A 17,236-nucleotide genomic window follows, 5' to 3' on the forward strand; every position below is an offset into this window, starting at 1 on the left:
TTCTCCCTCATTCATCCTCACGCCGCGGATGCAACAAAGCCCACAGCTTGCGACAAAGGCAAACAACACACCCAGCTCCTGCAGTCTGTATCTCCCTCTATGACACTGTGCTCCTGAATTGGGCCTGTGGGCTTATGGCGGTCTCCATTAGACAGAGGGGCAGCATTCTTATTAACCAGGGGATTGGAGAAAAAGAAAAATCCCTTTTCCCTCAAGGGGTCGTTCGATGTTTCCCACCTTAGGACCGTCATGACAAATATTACCACACATCATACTTGAATAATTAACTGAGAATATTTAAAGCAAAGTAGTAGATCAACATCCCAGGTTTTGCTACAGCCACTGTTAACTCAGCTTTTTTGATTTAAACAATCCTTTATTTTTTACATGAAGATTGTCTCATTCATGTTTATAATACAAATTACATCATAACATTTGCCAAAACACAAGTATATGTGAAAGCATGTGTATATGGTCTTCAATAAGTAATGTGTCATTATTATGAATGGCATCATACAATCATACCATCATACCAGTGACCTCACCAGTCATGATGTTTGACCACATGTAAATGTTCGGACAAAAGGTTCTCTCTATTCATCTCGACACTCAGACTCAGACCACAGTACGTGTCTCCAGGACCATGTTTTAAAGAAAACTATATCAGATATATCAAACATATTCAAACTCTGATATAATTTGTGTATAAATGGACTACGGTGACAGATGTAGGTATGTTAAGTTATTCGAGCCAAAACTGGTTATTGTGTGCTTGTTAAAGATGTTAAACAAAATACTCACCACCTTACACCTGTCTCTCCCAGTTGTATTATACAAGTTGAATTATAGCATCTCCCCTATAACATTAAATATTTATGACTTATAACACAAGCCTAGATAATTACATTATTTAGTAGTTCTAAGTATGACAACTCTTGTCATTGTTATTTTAGAATGTACTTCCTGCATATGGACTGTGGGGCCTCATTTGCACCAATTTATTATAAAACTCAAACCATTTGTTGAACTTAGTTCGGTCAGCTTTTTGCAACTCATTACAATTCATTTAAATGACTCTATAGACTGAGTCAAGCCCAACTTCAAGTGAAAAGTTAACACAAATATTTGAAAAACACAGAATGCATGATGTCACAGAAGCCATCACATGCTCCTATGTATCGGTCTATTTCTGCTGTGCCACGTGTCAGGCCGGCGTGTCCTTTGTGTGCTCCACACTCCTCCAGTGAGAATCCACTGTACGTTTTTTGAATGATTCTAATGATACAATACCTTGAGAATGGGTTTGAATTGCAACCCAATTTTTCCCAATGTCCAACGTTTCACCACACAAGTGTGGGGGAGTTTTTTACATCCCCAAAAAATGTATCTGAAGGTTGTAAAGTTCACTGACGCTGTTTGTAACTCATTGCAAAAGAAACATGATGAGAAAATGATATGCAGAAGTCTAGAATCCATTCATCTGCTACAGGGAAAAACAATAAATAATGCGAATGTAAATAACTTTAATGCTGCTGATAGAATATATTATATTTTCATGGATCTTTCTTACTGTCTGTCCGATAGATGTATAGTAGGATAATGTCATTTTTTGTAACATCCCTATGACGGTGACAGAGACTTTGCAGGAACAGAATTTGTGTGTTGATGATTGGAAATGCGAGCAGTCCCTTCCTCAATATAACGAGAGAAAACCCCACATAATGACTGAAGAGTCGCAACAACAAAGGAAGTCATCGTGATGAGACAAGATCTCCTCATTACAAAAGTGGTGGCCAAACTCTTGCAAGATTAATCGAACACGCTGGCGGAGTTGACAGAACCCCGAAGCTGTTGACGTCCTTGTTATCAGAGGAGCCTTGGACCCGCAGCTCGGGTTTGTAACTCACGGGGGAAAATTTGCTCGTGGATCCCCTTGTGTCACATTGCCTCGGTGAAGTGGTTAAGCTGTCGATTTAAATAAAGAGCCGGGCTCTGGAATGCAGCCACGAGACAGCCGCCCCCTATTGTTGACAATGTGCGTAGGCTGAGGGTCCATTTGAGATTACAAACTGATAAATTCATGGCACGAGCATGACGTTGTGAGTGCAACTCATCGGCGAGCGTTATCATCTGGCGTTTCCCTATAGGTGCGACGCTTCCACACCAGTGTTGATGTGGCTTGGGTTTTTGAAATGGTGCTTAACACGCGGCTTGCAGGGAACGGGCAATGGATTTGTCATGTCTCTGGTGGAGCCAGACGTAATGGGATAAGAGTAGGTAATCATCTTCCGCAGATATATAATTCGCTATTAATAGCCTTTCCATCTCTAAATTTAACCGTGACAAATTATTGTATCTCTGAGTCATTTTACAAGCGCCTCTCACACCAGCCCTTTGTCCATCCCCCCCCCCCAACCTGTTTCAAAGAGTGGCTGCTACTGGCCCAAATGTGTCATACCTAGCAGGGCTCGCTGCAAATTTAACCTGTCAATATGTGTCAAGCCTCATTCATCAGCTGGAACTCGCTATCTCAGCTGTCCTTCGTCGTTCGCGTTTCGCCGCAGAGAGGCTTGACTTTGCCCCGAGCGTGCATAGTTCAGCTCTCCCCCCCCCACCCCCAGGTCCAGTGCTGCAAGGTGTAAAAGCAATGACAGCCGCTGTCCTTGCTCAACCTAAGTGCATCGAGGGGGGGAACGGTGGAGGGGTGTGGGGGTGAACACTGTGCAGCCAGCTGATTGTGAAACCTCTCGGCAGGGTCTTTGTACATCGTGTAGTGACCGATGGACATTTTCTGCTATTTTCTCATTGACCGGTTGCGACAGGCATGAGAATCTCACACCTGCATGATGTACTTGTGTACTGATAGTCTACTGACATACAGTAACACCTGCTGGGTTGTTATTATCTCTTAACAACTTTTAACCAGTCCTTCGCAGTGAAAATAACAAATATTTAAACTATTGTATATTTTCTTGTTCCCAGGGTCTGAAAGGTGACCTGGGGCCAATTGGTCCAGTTGGTCCCAAGGGAAGCAAAGTGAGTGAGTCTGGGCTCCACAGAATTACGACACTGTCATTTTTCTTTTCTTCATTAAAATAGATCATTTGCTTGACTTGCATGAGCTGTAATCCCAGTCTCAGTAACGTATGTGCCCATCTGTTCAAAGTGCTGCTGTGACTGCTACTCCAAACATGGCCTGATAGAGAATAGTGTTATTGCTATCATGATTTATTAATCCTTCACCGCTGGTCATATACACTTCTGTCCTGACTGATACAAAGTATATGTGTGTGAGTGTGTGTGTGTGTGTCTGTGTGTGTGTGTGTGTGTGTGTGTCACACAGGGTTAAAACAGGAAACCAAATTTAATGCTGTAGCCATAGACTGTATATAATGAAGGACCACCTGACAACTGACCAAAAATGAAGCCAAAGTGTCTAGATCGCTGTCTGGTGGCTGCAGTGATGGTCTGAAGTCCTGCCTCCTCCATGTAGTGGAAGGGACATGGACCAAACTTAAAAGTCAAAGTACACGTTAAAAATGTTTTTTCTCAAAAAGGGTTTCTTTAATTAATTTCTTATCACTCTATTCCTGTTAATTTTTCGAGTAGCTTTACCTCTAATTAATTTTCGCTATAACAACGCAGCCTTTATATCTGGAATGTTTTGACTTCATTTCTGGATATCGGGAGGAAGTTGAGACACGTTGTCTATGGAGCTGGTTGATGTATTTCTGTATTATGATTGCAACAGTTTGATAAATGTGTCACATACAGTAGGTTTCATCGTTGTTGTTTTAATTATTTATTTATATTACATTAATAGATGTTGTTGTTTTCCCTGGAAGAGTTACAAAGTCACGCAAGAAACTGAATATGACATGAAAGTGAGAGAGTTCACCTCAGATTTAAACCATTGGAAGCGAGAGCGACATGTTTGATGCAAAACCTCTTTCATGTCTGCAGCTTTTTGTTTATTATAAACTGTTCGCTGACATGATAAGATTAAGTGTTGTTGTAATACAAAAAATATCGCTCTTCTCAAACTTTTCTTTTAATGCCACAGTGGGATTACTTTCTACGTATGAGATGAAATGTCTTCTCGTGTAATTAGTTGCCATATCTCCTACTCTTTTATTTCTCCTCCCTTATTGGGATTTTATGTGTGTTGTTGTTGTGGTTGTTGTCTTTTGGTAGAACTCACCGGGTAATTGTAGGTGCAATGCTCCGTCTGCCAGCCTTGAAGTTATAATGAGGTCTGTGTGTTTCTGTGAAGACAACAGAGAATCACAGCGTATTTTATCCGGTTTTCCGGATGGGAGGTAGGGGGAGTGGGGGGGGGGGGGGTGGGTGGAGAGAAGGTTTGTTTGTATTGAAACTGACAAAGGGAGGCAGAGTTGGAAGCACAACGTAATGAGTCCCCTGAATATCCCATAGCAGGCATATTTTAGCTGTGACATTCATTTAGACAAGAAAATGGATGTGAAGTACAAGTAGATTTTCATTTCTTCTTTCATCTGCATCTGATAAAAAAAACAAACAACAACTGTATTGCCAGGTGTTAAGTCAATCCATCTCAACCCGGTGCTGCTTAAAGTGCTGCGGTGAAAAGGTGAGAGGATGTTGGACAGTGATGTGGGAGTTTTATCTGAAAAGACCCCAACAAAATTAAATAAGCGAGGAAGTGAAAAGCGTGTGCGATCACTGCTTACACTGGCGTCAGAAGACTTCCATTTTTCTCCTTATATGACTTTCTGCGGCTGCCTTCATGTCACAGGCACCAAACAATGTCATCATACCTGTCCATTGTTAACACTGCAGAGCTTTTACATGATCCAGCACGGCTGTGTTTATTTTAAGGCCTGTCACAGTTAATAGCAGCAGCCCACCTGCCAGTCGTCTGACGCTGTGTAAGTCATCAGACAGGCTTCATTTCACGGCATACTGTAAATACCACTTAATGGAACAGAGAACACATGTGGAAATATTACAGCTATGCATAATCACGCTTATTTTAAATGACCTTTTTTTTTTTTTTTTTAATCACACATAAAGCCTTTAGTCTGGATGTTTAAATTGTTCAGATGTTTAATTAATTGTTCCATCGCACGCAATATGTTCAGAGAACGTTACAAAAGTTTTTGGAGTTTTCACTATTTATTATCCTTCACAGGGGGATGTGGGTACGCCTGGAGCTCCGGGGCTGCCTGTAAGTTCACTCTATTTCATTTACATCTCATTATGCTTTCTGTGCATGTGAGGACATTCAGCAAGCTGAGCTAGGATATGTGAAGTGTGACCTGAAAAAGGGCTGGACAGAGATCTTTGTAAATATCATAGCCTCTTGGCCGACCGGGTACGCGCACCCGTGTTAAAGCGCCTGGCCCACAGAGATGGAAAGGGAGGCACTCAGGTGAGGAGCCTCTGTGTCACATTTCCATCGCCTGGGAACGGGTCAAACAAGGAGCAGATAGACAGGGCTCGGTGGCCTTCCTCGCGTAGGCCCAAAAGGATAGGGATGAGCAGCCAGGCAGAGAAGAATGGAGCTGCGAGACGTCTGGGCGGAGGGGGGGATGGAGGTTGACAGTTAGTCGCTGGCTGTATCCTACACGGGTGAGACCTGTACTTATTGGGTTGGTGGCTGTCCCTGCAGACTTCTAGCATTTACAGACACCCGGGAGAAGAGCTGCATCACGCTTTGTGTATTTCTACCTCATAATTTGACAGGCTGCACCGGTGCTTCTCCTGTGGTCCGGAGGACAGAGGCCATAAATGTACTCATCTGAGTGCACACGCAAATTGAAGGTACATATGTCAGCAGTCAGCACGGCTCACAGAGGCTCGCATCGTCACCTATCAACACGTTCAGCGAATGTGCGACGCCACCCGCACTCGCATTCGGGAGTTGACGGCCACTGGAGGTTTAGGGTATACTGCGGGGTGGTTAGCTAATTATGTACGCATCGCGAGGGGATCGGTCTGCCAGTTGGAATCAGCGCCGGAGTGATACGAGAACTGTGTCCCACTGCGTCTGCCTTGTCCTTTTTATGTCCCCAAAGTGCTCATGATACCCTCCGAACACTGCCACCGTCCCTCGGCTACTCTCAAATGCAAGTTTTAAGGACAAGCAAAAATCGCTCTGACTGGAAAACATGTTGAAAAGTTTCCCATCATGCCTGTAGGTTTTCTCGGTGTAGCGTGGATCTGCTGCAAGGGCTTAATATCCAAGGTCAGAGCTCTGTGCTCACAGCCAACCAGACAGTGCTATTGTTAAAGAACAACAACAAACGTATTGAATTTATCAGGAAAAGAACAGCAGGGAGACTGAGATAAGTTTTATCTGAGCAGTCGCTCATATGCTGCTTTCAGACATGTGCAATGCAGCAGGAGATTTTCAGAGGCAATCACAACAACAGAAACCTGTCCAGAGCATCCAGGTAATGGGTGGGACACGAGGTAACAATTCAGAGAGTGTATGTTTCGACCAATCCTTGCCAAAAAGGTCTCAATCTTCTCATCTTTCCAAGTTGCCGATTTCGACAGCGTCCTCTACGTGTATGACACCTTTCTTACATTGGTTGCCTTAAACATTTGACATGGGGGGGCTGTCGGGAAAAAGGTATAGACAATTTGAGTTCTCACATACAGCCCCTTTTGAAAGTTTCAGGAAATGTGTGTGAGCTCAGTGGATGTCTGAAAGCAGCTTTAGCCGCAGCTGCAATTACCTCAGGACGGTCAGCCTCCCCGTTAATAGTGTTTTTCCACTTTTATTATTTTGTGCGAGGCCGCCGACTGACATGATGGGCAGTATGTTGTGAATGTCCATTTCTGCAGCTGTTTCCGAGAAAAGTCAACAGCGTTTGACTTGTGGATGCCAATTGAAAGAAGACACCAATTATCTGGCTCGTCTTTGAAAGCCGAGACGTCGTATGTGGCCTTGTATCCATTTTGTGGCGCGGTTGACAGACGACTCTGTCTGCCCTTTTCTGACAGTGGCCAGCAGGGCGTCTGGGGAGTTGTAATAGTCATGCCCGAACTTTTCTCAGGGTCACTGCGGCCAAGGATAATTACTGTTCCTCATGACCAATTGTTTTGCTTGCCGTGTAGCTGTCTAGTATTGTTAGACCTCATATGAATCATGTGCAGTGTGTCCTCATATTGACTGACATGTTATTTTTGCTTGTTTGTTTGATTCCCAGGTTGACAAAGAATGTCTCAAAGGAGATCAGGTAATTTAACTAAGTTTGTATTGTCCTTGCTGAAAACATCTAAAGATAGTTTTTTGCTAACATAAATCTTTGTTTATCACACTCAGGGCCCTCAAGGTGACAAAGGAGAAAAGGTAAGAAATGAATCCCCACATTTAAGGAGAGTATCTGACTTTTGTTTATTTTTTCTCGGCGTGATAAAGTGCACATAACATGTTCTCAAGCAATCAAGCTCAACTATTAGGTTCATCAAGCAATTATTGAAGCGCCGTGAGCATATCCTTGCACAGGAACTTCAAAACAAAATCACGGCTGAGCATATACCTTGATTAACTTGTTAACAGTTCCTTATTAAGATACTGCGTCGAATAATGGAATGACGCTCTGATCAAGCGAGGCTTAAAATTGCCTATTAGAGAGAAGTCACCTAGAAACTGCTGTGAATACCCCCCTCGATCTATTCATGGCATTTTAAATCAGCCTATGTTTCCTATCACTGCAAATAAGGCCTGGTCTGCAGATAACATTTGGGTGGAAACATCTGTCTGCAACGGATTGCGCACAATCTCCCCCTACAGTGCCATATGCATATGAATGTAGCACCGCATTCATTATGACACATGTCCTTTCTGCAGGGACTGGCCGGGGTGCCGGGTCAGCCAGGGGAGCCAGGCAAGGAGGGCAAAAGGGTGAGTAAACAGAAACCGTCCACTGGTTGTGTGGCCTGGCCGGTGCGGGGAAAGGCCAAACAGCAGCTGAGTGGCTGCTGTTGTTTTTTTGGGGGGGAGCAAAGAGAAAACGGTGGCAAAGCAACAGGCCAGTTAAGAAGTGAAGGTGTCAGTGTGGCCCTGTTGTAATGTGTGACAATTAATGAATGGGCTCTGTGGTCAATGGGTCACGTGCGCTCACAGTGGGACTGGCAGCACACGTGAGTCTCAGTGGGATGTGGTGAACAGTGTTTGGTTTTCTATAAGGGAGACGTTGCCCATTGAAATGCCATTCATTTATTTCTCACCTCTGACTGCTATAACTAAAAGTGGTGTCATTACCCACTCAAAGCACTTTACAGAAGGGGTAACATTCACCCATTTATCCACACACTTGTACATCCTCCCTACAGGCATCTATTAACCATTCATACACTGTAGGCACTGCCGGAGCCAGGGATCAAACCACCGACCTTCCAGTAGACAATCCTCTCACCACTCAATTTTGTAACACAATGCATGAATCAAAGGTATTTATTCACTGCACTTTACTTAATTAAGCACAGCTTCCTTTCAAAGGGTTCGTAGCAGGAAACAGTCTCTCGCAGTCCTTCTGGGAAAGTGTGAAAATACATTTTTAATAGCTGAGGTTGAACATGTTATATTCACATACCTTGACCTGACATCAGTAATGTAGATGTTAGACCTTAAAGCACTGTGGTGGGCTGAGGATTGAAGGAATGTTATTGTTCCTTGACATCACAGCTGAAATGCACTTTCCAGTGACAGGTGGAGAGAGGGTCTGTGTCCGACTCAATTGACTTGGGGTGAAAGAGGCGTTTGGTTTTTCTTTATGTTTGAGCCCAACCCGAGCCCCATTTGTGCCGAACTAGGCACCGTTCAGGTATCCTGTGCTGTGATCAAAAATACTAAATACTAGATCATATTTAAGTCCTCTTCAGACGACTCCCAATTCCTGTTTGTTTGCTAGAGAATGCTCATGAAATGGAAAAAAATAACAAAAACATGTGGCTCCACTGCAGCAAAATATAAAATATATAACATCTCGAGCTGTGGAGAAACCATAAGTAGGTCAGGCAAATGCTCTTTTCAGATTAAGCGAAGAGCCGAAGAGATGATGCACAATACACCAGACATCTGGACACAAGTATCTCAAGAATTCCAACCTTCTGTGCGCGCATTCGTTCAAACTCAAAACTTGTTCCAATAGCATTAACAATGCATGACCCATCATCGCCTGTGTTACTTCTCAATGGATCATTTCCCCACACAAAGTAACAGAATCTGTTTCGGGGAAAGTATTCACAGTCAACAAAAGCGAGCTCAGGGGTTGCTGCAGATGTTTTTTTCCCGATGCTTTTGTCTCGGTGCCTCATTAGCCGGGTGTTATTTTTTATCTAACCTGACTCGAGGAGGGGCCGAGCGTCGAAGGGGCCGAGGTGTCAGAGGCATCAATTATGGCGTGCACTTTCCTGCCGAAAAAAAAAACAACGTTTTTTATGATGAATCTTTCAATCATAATTGGTTCTGAGGAAATGGAAAGTCACGCCGGGTTTGATGTTGTGGCTTCTCGGTTTCCTGTACATAATACTTATTTCCGCCGATTATTTCCTTGAAGACTTTGTAGGTAAATCAACTATAGGGTTTTTAGACTGGCCACTTCAGACTCTCTGCTGCTGATCCTGAAGACACAGCTCTGGTCTATTAATACCCTGTCTTTGATGACTGGCTGACTTCGAGGTGACTGTTAATGTGCTAAGGTTTCTGCTTATTCTTAGCGCCGGGAGTCACATGTGGCCTCGGAGGTTGTTGACCAACCTGTGTTTCCACGGCTCGACGTTCCTATTTTTAGGAAGGTGGACACGTATCATTATCAGGGGCTAGCTAGCTCGTGGCAAGCTGATACAGCAAGAGACTCTCACCCAATTAGCAACTCTTGTCCACGCCTGCAACTCACCGGTTCCACATGGGAGCCGGGGCTGCGTGCGCGGGTGACGCAGAGTCTCCCGACGGGACACTGACCACTCCACGTATCTCACAGAATAGCCAGGAGTGGAAAGCTTTCACAAGGCCTCAGATTCAAGCCGGACCATCTCTCACACTGTCCACTCCAATTTATTGTTGAGGGGAATTCGACCACTCTAAGCCATTTAGATTTGCTTCAAGGAGACGTGGAGGACGTTGTGGTGAGGAGAAGAGGAATGATGCCATTTGCGCTAATCCTCCTCCACAGCTTAAAGCAACATATGCAAGGGAGGATATCAAGGGCAGTCGCACAACCCCTTCCGTGACCCCATGTCCAACATTCACTGAAGCTTGATTTTATCTTATTACCTTGATGGATGCCTGGTTCAGTTAGTGGGGGACAGTCCAACTGAGGCTAAGGATTTATGGGAATGTATTGCCCCCACATTACACATTGCCATTAATAGTGATGTGAATGGCTTGGTTTTATCCATTGTGGATGGCATTGACACAGAATGGCAGGCAAAGAGTAGAACTTTGGGATTCAGCGGGAACATTACTGTCGGATCCAAAAGGAAGATGGGGAGCGCCAGTATAAAAGAATATGGCCCCCTCGGCCCCCTCGGTGCAGCGCAAAAAAATTCATCAGGTGCTGTAATGATGTGCTTGAGCCCTGTGTTGTCACTGTAGGCTGGCTGAGGAGGTGAAAGAAGTGGACAACCTTGGAATTTCCTTGTAGTCATTTGCAAGACAAGCGCTGTTGTGCTCTGCCTGATGCCCATCAACAAATATGAGGTGCCCCATGATAAAGGCTTTACCAGCAAATAACAGGGATGTGAGATATGGTGGAAGAAAGCATTTCAAAAATATCAAATGACACAGTATTGTATGCTCAAAATAGGACAGAGATCCTACGCCTGGTCATTTCACTCCGCTTCCTTAAAACCCAACATACACTGGAACACCACGGCAGGCTCAGTTGATTCAAGTCCTGCCAAGTCCACCCAGCATACTCTGCTTCGGAAGCTGGCACATGATGGAGAGTGGGTTTGATGCAGACACGGGTTCATCCCTGTGCAAGGCAGTAGGTTCCGATGGATTAATAAATAATCAATTTAATAAATCCCACTTTACAAGGAGGGTCACGCAGTTTTAATCCATGCCTTATTCAGAATTAAGCCTTATTAGCTGCATAAATGTACCTGTATAGAAAAATAAAACCTCGCTAAATATGAGTCACTGATAAATGTCACGTTGAATCTCTTGCCATGCCATGGAAGCCCCTTGATGTCACACATAATGGACCGGCATGTGCTCTAATGAAATGTTTCGGGATTGTTACATAAGCGTTCTCTCTGCACATAGATTACCTGAATTGATAAGCGAATGCACTTTTTTCTTTGATGCATTGAATGCAGAGTGCAAAGAACGTGAATGCAGAACATTTGAAATCGCCTTTAATCAGCCGAGGGCCTCTGTGTCAAGGATTCCTCGTGTCCTGCTCGGGAAAGGGGCACGTGTGTGACAGATGTGCTGCGCAGTGTTTGTTCTTAGTAGACATCGCCGTGCCAGTGCAGAGATGATGAAACCCCGGCAAGCCCCAGAGGAAGCAGAACACTGCGACTGCTCTGTGACAACGTGTGCTCCTCAAATGAATTATGCAGTGAAGATCCTCTTACTGATTTATTAATTTATTTACATCTAGTTAGTCTCTTAAGTTACGTTGATGAGAATGAACAAGTTGGCACAGTTAGCAAATCAAATGGATTGGGAATAAACATGCAGGTGTTTTTTCTTTAGTATTTCTTACTGAGCACGAGACGGGGAGATTTCATGTGAGACAGGTGAGAGCTGACGTTCTCCACTGTCTTTCGATCGTCTCTGTTATCTGTCCCGCGCTGCTGGGGCCTTGGGTGGATGACAGTGCGCCGCGTGAGAGGCCTGCGTCATATGTCAAAGAGATAAGAGAGAAAAGAAAGTCAAATTAGTCCCCCTGAAAAACAAGGCCCTGAGATGGCTGCTGTAGCCGGGCGACATGAGATGACCTCGTGTAGGGAGAAGTCATTAAAAGAGAGACTTCTAATCTCAGGGGAATCATTTTCTCATTAGACGCTATGATGTGCCATATCGATACTACAAATAAAAGAATCCACACAGACTAATGACGGTTATTGAAGAAACGCTACAAACTGGAGCTGGAAGATCCGCCGGGGACTTTGATTTTGCTAACAGGTCATTCATCCCGCGCTGAATCAGTTCCCTTCTCCCAGCCTTTGTGCGGCCGACTCACCATGGCCGCTAATTGCGCTGTCTGACAGACCATTCATTATTTGTTTCATCTTTTCATCCATTGTTCACTTTTGAGTTTGTTATTAGGATGTAAAGACATGTCATGTTTTTCACTGGGATATGACGATGGTTGTTATCTAACAGATGGAGGCGCATTCGGCTCCCTTTACACTTGCTTTCATGTCTTTGCAGCATGGAGCCTCGTATTATATTAGTTTGCTTCGGTGTTGGTGGTCGGGTAGAAGCCAGTTTGTCAGCAGGGACACTCTCCTCCAGCTCTATAGGAGAGATATCTATTTGTAAAAAGCGTCTCTGTCTTAGAACCTCTTCTGTTCTTTGATCAAGTTCGTCAGCTGTCATCACTTCACGTCATGTGATAGCACGGCGCCAGATCAATGCATGTCAGTAATTGTAGCACAGATACACTTTTAGTTCTTCAAGTGTGTCAAAAGTGAAAAACTGTTTGAAACCAACTTCAGCAACAGCTGCCCGGACACTTTAAAGCAGAATGGAAATAATCTGTCAAAACAGCGGAGAGGATCATCTGTCTTTTTTCCCCCCCGCTTGGCAACTGGACAGGCCCACGTTTCCGAAGGATAAGGGAGGCAGTCTCTGTCTTTTGGGAGCAATAGTGGTGTTTACATTTTCCATTCATGGTCCGTGCTGAAAGACTGAGACAGCTGTCTGTGCGTCCTGACCAGAGGCACAGGCATTTTCCCTTTTCCATATCGTCCTCCTTTACCCTTGCTCTGACACATGTCTCAGTGGTTGTCTGTCCTCCGGGTGCTAAACTTCCAGTCAACTGTTCTCTCTCAGACAAGGGGAAAACTATGTAATCTCACCCCAGTCATTTTCTCTTCCACCAACCTCTTGGTGCAGGACACATTTCTGTGTGCCTGGCTTCATCCTGTTTAAATGTCTAAACGCGTGTGACCATTTAGCCATTTTGACTGGGCACCACTATCCGACTGGAGCTCGGTGGCATTAGACAGGTGCACCGAGGACAGAACATTAGTGTCAGATTAGATACATTAGCATTCATCTACTCTAAAACTAAATCTACGTAATCTCCATTGCACAGTTAATGGCTTTAGTCATTTAACCTAATTTAGCTTGAAAGCGTATGCTGTTCTCTGGAAACCAAGTGCATGCTGGAACTGGAACTCATATGCCTCCTCCACGGGGCCAAGCAAATGTTGTTTTGAGATAAATGAGCTACCACAGTATATATACAATATTCATCTTATATCAGATGGACTTGGCTCAGGTTCATTTGGATCCGTCTGTGTGTCTGCAGAGACACAAACCAGCCAGTGACAGTGATAGGGGACGAGTGATGGTTCGGTTTGCAGGGACCGGAGCTTTTGGCAGCGGTGTCCTGCTCCATAGGTGGAGGCAGACACGCACGGTAATACAACTGTAACAGGCGGTTGACCTCTAGCAGAGCACCTGCAGGGCGAGATTATTAAGTAACGAGTCCCCGGTGAGAATAGCAGCCCTTCCTGCCAGAAATTCTCCATGGGAGGCTGCCACTGATTTGGGTGATACAGTAAATGCGTGAAAATACTGGAGCTTTTTTGATTGGAGCGATGCTTTTTATCGCCCAGCTAAGTACAAAGGCCTTTCTCTCAGTATATATTTCGGCTTGTAGATAAAAAAAACATGAATGATTGCTGATTTCTATTTCACGTCCACATCATCCTAGAACACATAATTAAGGTTATCCGGTCAAAACGTTGACATCTTAAAGAAATACATTTCTAAAATGACTTGTGTACTTTCCCAAATGTTCCCGACAATATAACAAAACTGAGAAATCCAAAATTTCTGTCAAAGAAAGGGTAGAATTATATGTGGCCTTTAAATTCAGTCATATTTGCTTTATCTGTGGCTTTGTGTGTAACTGCTATATTTTCCAGGGCAATTGACATATGATGATGGAAAGACACAGTCTGTAATTGTTCCTTCATCTGAATGTAATGGATCACAACGATTATTCGCCCTTTGCTGCATTTAGTGAATAAAGCAAGTCATGTCATGTAGATTTAATTTGCAAGTTTGGCGAATACAACAAGTCCCATGTCCCCATGCTGCTTCAGAACATCCCCAAACTATGTATTTTGTTATTTTTTCAATTAAGAGACCTCTAGTGGCAAGAGTTACATATTTTAGAATTAATATCCTCATTAATGAAGGAGAGGTCAAATTATCATAAATGTATTATAATGAAAAACTGTACCCTGGCATCTCTTGAGTCATTTTATTGTGTATATATGTCTTTGTCACATTAAGTATAACACAATCTAACATATTCAACACAAAGACCACTTATTAAACATCTGAAATGATATATCTAACCGTTGAGACACAGTTGGTGGTCATTGTTGGTCTGTGTGTTATTCAAAGAGTATTTAAATACAGTAGCGTAATGTACATATTTCAGTTCTGGCCCTGCTCGCTCACTGAAGCTCAATGGCAAAGTAGCACGCAGGGAAGAATTTATAGGTCAGCGGGGCTCACAGCTGAGATTTTATGAGAAGATTTACACCCTGTGCGATTTCACAAATGGGGGGGGGGGGGGGGGGGGATTCGTTAACCCTTTGTTTCGCAGGACGCGATAAGTTATTCACAGCTCTCTGCCCAAGTTCATGTTGAGGAAATCCAGAGAGCCGCGCTCTTGACACCTGTATTACACCGGGAGGTAACACGTTTGCCCAGTGCACAAGGCAATTCATCTTGTCAATGTCAGGTGCATTGGGAGGGAGGATGAAACACAGATCTGACCTGATTGGCGATGAGAAGGTCTCACATTTGGGCCCCGGCTGGGGAGGAGGAGGGTAACAGGGGGAAGTGTTTGGCACACGCACGGACAGTTGCACAGAGCTTTGATTTATTTGTCGGACCACCGTCTTCCCCAGAGCGCCCCGGTATGGTGACATCAACGGGTGTCCAGAATAAACACACATCAATTGGCCAATTAATTACAGGGACGAAAGGCAGGGGGCGAGACTTTGAGATGGCCGCCACTTTGATTGCCGTGATTTTTTAGAGTCTTTGCGTGTTTGCTGTATGTTTGTGTGCGTACGCGCATATGTATACAAGTGGAAAGCTTATGTTCAACAAAGGGTAATGTAGGTCAACACATCCTGTGAGCATTTGATATGCTTGCTGCAGTCGGCCAGAGCCTGGCCCTCATTCACACAATTACGACTTAACTTTCTCGGGAGACAGAGCTGGGCGGGCGCGGCGGGGACACTGCAGGAGCGTCCCCGCCGCTCCAGTGTCCAAATACATCAGGGCCCGGCACCCCGGCGGCCTGTGTCTAATACCTCGCCAGCATTTTCCAGTGTTGTTTCAATGTCTGCCGGGGTCATGCCAACACTAATGGAGTGTCATGTGTCGGATGGGGTCAGCTGAACTGAATTCACTCAACTCTCTGAGGTATGTCACCGGACAGGAGGTGACTGGCCCCTGTGACTGCCCGAGGAGTCATAGTCCACGCCACGGCTTTAGTCATTCAAACAATGAGAGTTCTTTGGCTCCACGGAGTCTGGTAGTGTACAGAGACGCTCTCCGGGCATTCGAGGTTACTCTAAGGAGGAGGCCAGGTTTTGAGAGACGCTGCCTTTAAAAGGGCATTTCGGATCCAGGATGCTCGGATTGAAACTGTGACTCCATGTCTGCTGTTTCCTCGACCAAGGTGAAGAGAGGAGGACATGGAGAGCTCAGGCTGCGGGAGGAGAGAGGCTGGTCGGGGGGGGGGGAGATGTAGCCCCGAACACTGCAGAACACAGAGGCGTGGTAGTGGGAGGAAGCACCACTTGCATGTCTTACAGCGCACAGTTACAGGCTGCCATCCATATTCTGATTCTCCACACTCATCCCGCCTGCAACCAGTTCAGATACATTCATCTGTGTCCACTTTAATGGCATGCCAGGGAGCAGCGCTTTCACACTCGCCTGATATTATACAGATGGTAGTGTGTGTGGGACCTCAGTGTAATCTGTAATGCGTGGTGAATGATATGAAGCCTAAGACTCGCCCGGAGCGCTGCAGTACCCGGAGTGAGCGCCCTGTGGTTCTTTGCTCAGTGTATTCTCTTTGACCCTCAAATATTTGGTTTGTAAAATGAACCAGGGTTTATTCAGAGTGAATGTTCAGCCTCCCCTGTTCACTTGTGGGATAATGCATTAATGAAACACTCAGTATCTGTAAACATAGGATGGGAGCACTCTGCCGCGGGTGAACAATACGGCCAAAAAGTCCAGATGAGACTGTGAAATTCCTAAGAGCCAAGACTAATAACAGCATCCATTAGGAGATGAGAACATTCAAGGGGCAATGTTAGGGAGGAGCCAACGCGATAGACTCCCAGCTTGCGTGGACACACTGCACAGACATTCAGCTGATCGGTGGGAATCAAGCTCACAGTTTAATACAGATTTATCATCCTCGCCGCATAAAAATGCAAATGCCGATAATATTGTCAGCCCTCTTCCCTCTCCTTAGGAGTTGTTAAAGTCAATGAGCTCTTAACACTCGTCACTGAAGACGTGGTGGAGACGTGGCTGTTGTAAAGAGACGTTCCCGAGCTCCCCTCGGGACCGCCTCGGCTTAGTTTCCACAGACATCCACTGTCTGTATTTCCTGTGTTTGCCTTTGGCTCCAGTGTTTGCATACTGTGCAGGAGTGAGGAGCTGGGTGTTTGCTGAAATATTCCTATAATGCTTATTCTACCCGATGATCTGCGGCGCTCTGCGACTGGGTACCCTTGTTATGCCACCTGTGTCCCTTTTTCTATTGTGTGACAGTTGAAAACAGGCATAATGCGGTATGAAAAATTATTGTCAATCTCCCTCGCTCTTCTGCAGCTTCTCCTCTCGTCTGTTTTCCTCCTCTCATCGTTCTGAGCCCTCTACAGAAACATTTGCTTTACGGTATTCTATGCCTAATTGCCAGACTGCTTAATTAGCGATGTTACCCAACACACATCATGTATTCATGCATTGAGGACATCCATCCTCGCTCAAAGAATGCTCAGACTCTCC

General features: G+C 44.8%; 1 protein-coding gene across 1 annotated transcript in view; it reads left to right on the top strand.

Annotated features, from left to right (window-relative positions):
• Window positions 1–17,236, top strand: part of LOC133965972 (collagen alpha-1(XIX) chain) — a 94,770-nt gene that overhangs the window by 24,594 nt on the left and 52,940 nt on the right. Inside the window, exons 12-14 of the mRNA XM_062400607.1 lie at window positions 7,197–7,226; window positions 7,313–7,339; window positions 7,841–7,894. Coding sequence (XP_062256591.1) covers window positions 7,197–7,226; window positions 7,313–7,339; window positions 7,841–7,894 — 111 coding nt within the window. The remainder of the gene's footprint in view (window positions 1–7,196; window positions 7,227–7,312; window positions 7,340–7,840; window positions 7,895–17,236) is intronic.

This window comes from Platichthys flesus, chromosome 12 (assembly GCF_949316205.1).
Source record: "Platichthys flesus chromosome 12, fPlaFle2.1, whole genome shotgun sequence".
NCBI lineage: Eukaryota > Metazoa > Chordata > Actinopteri > Pleuronectiformes > Pleuronectidae > Platichthys > Platichthys flesus.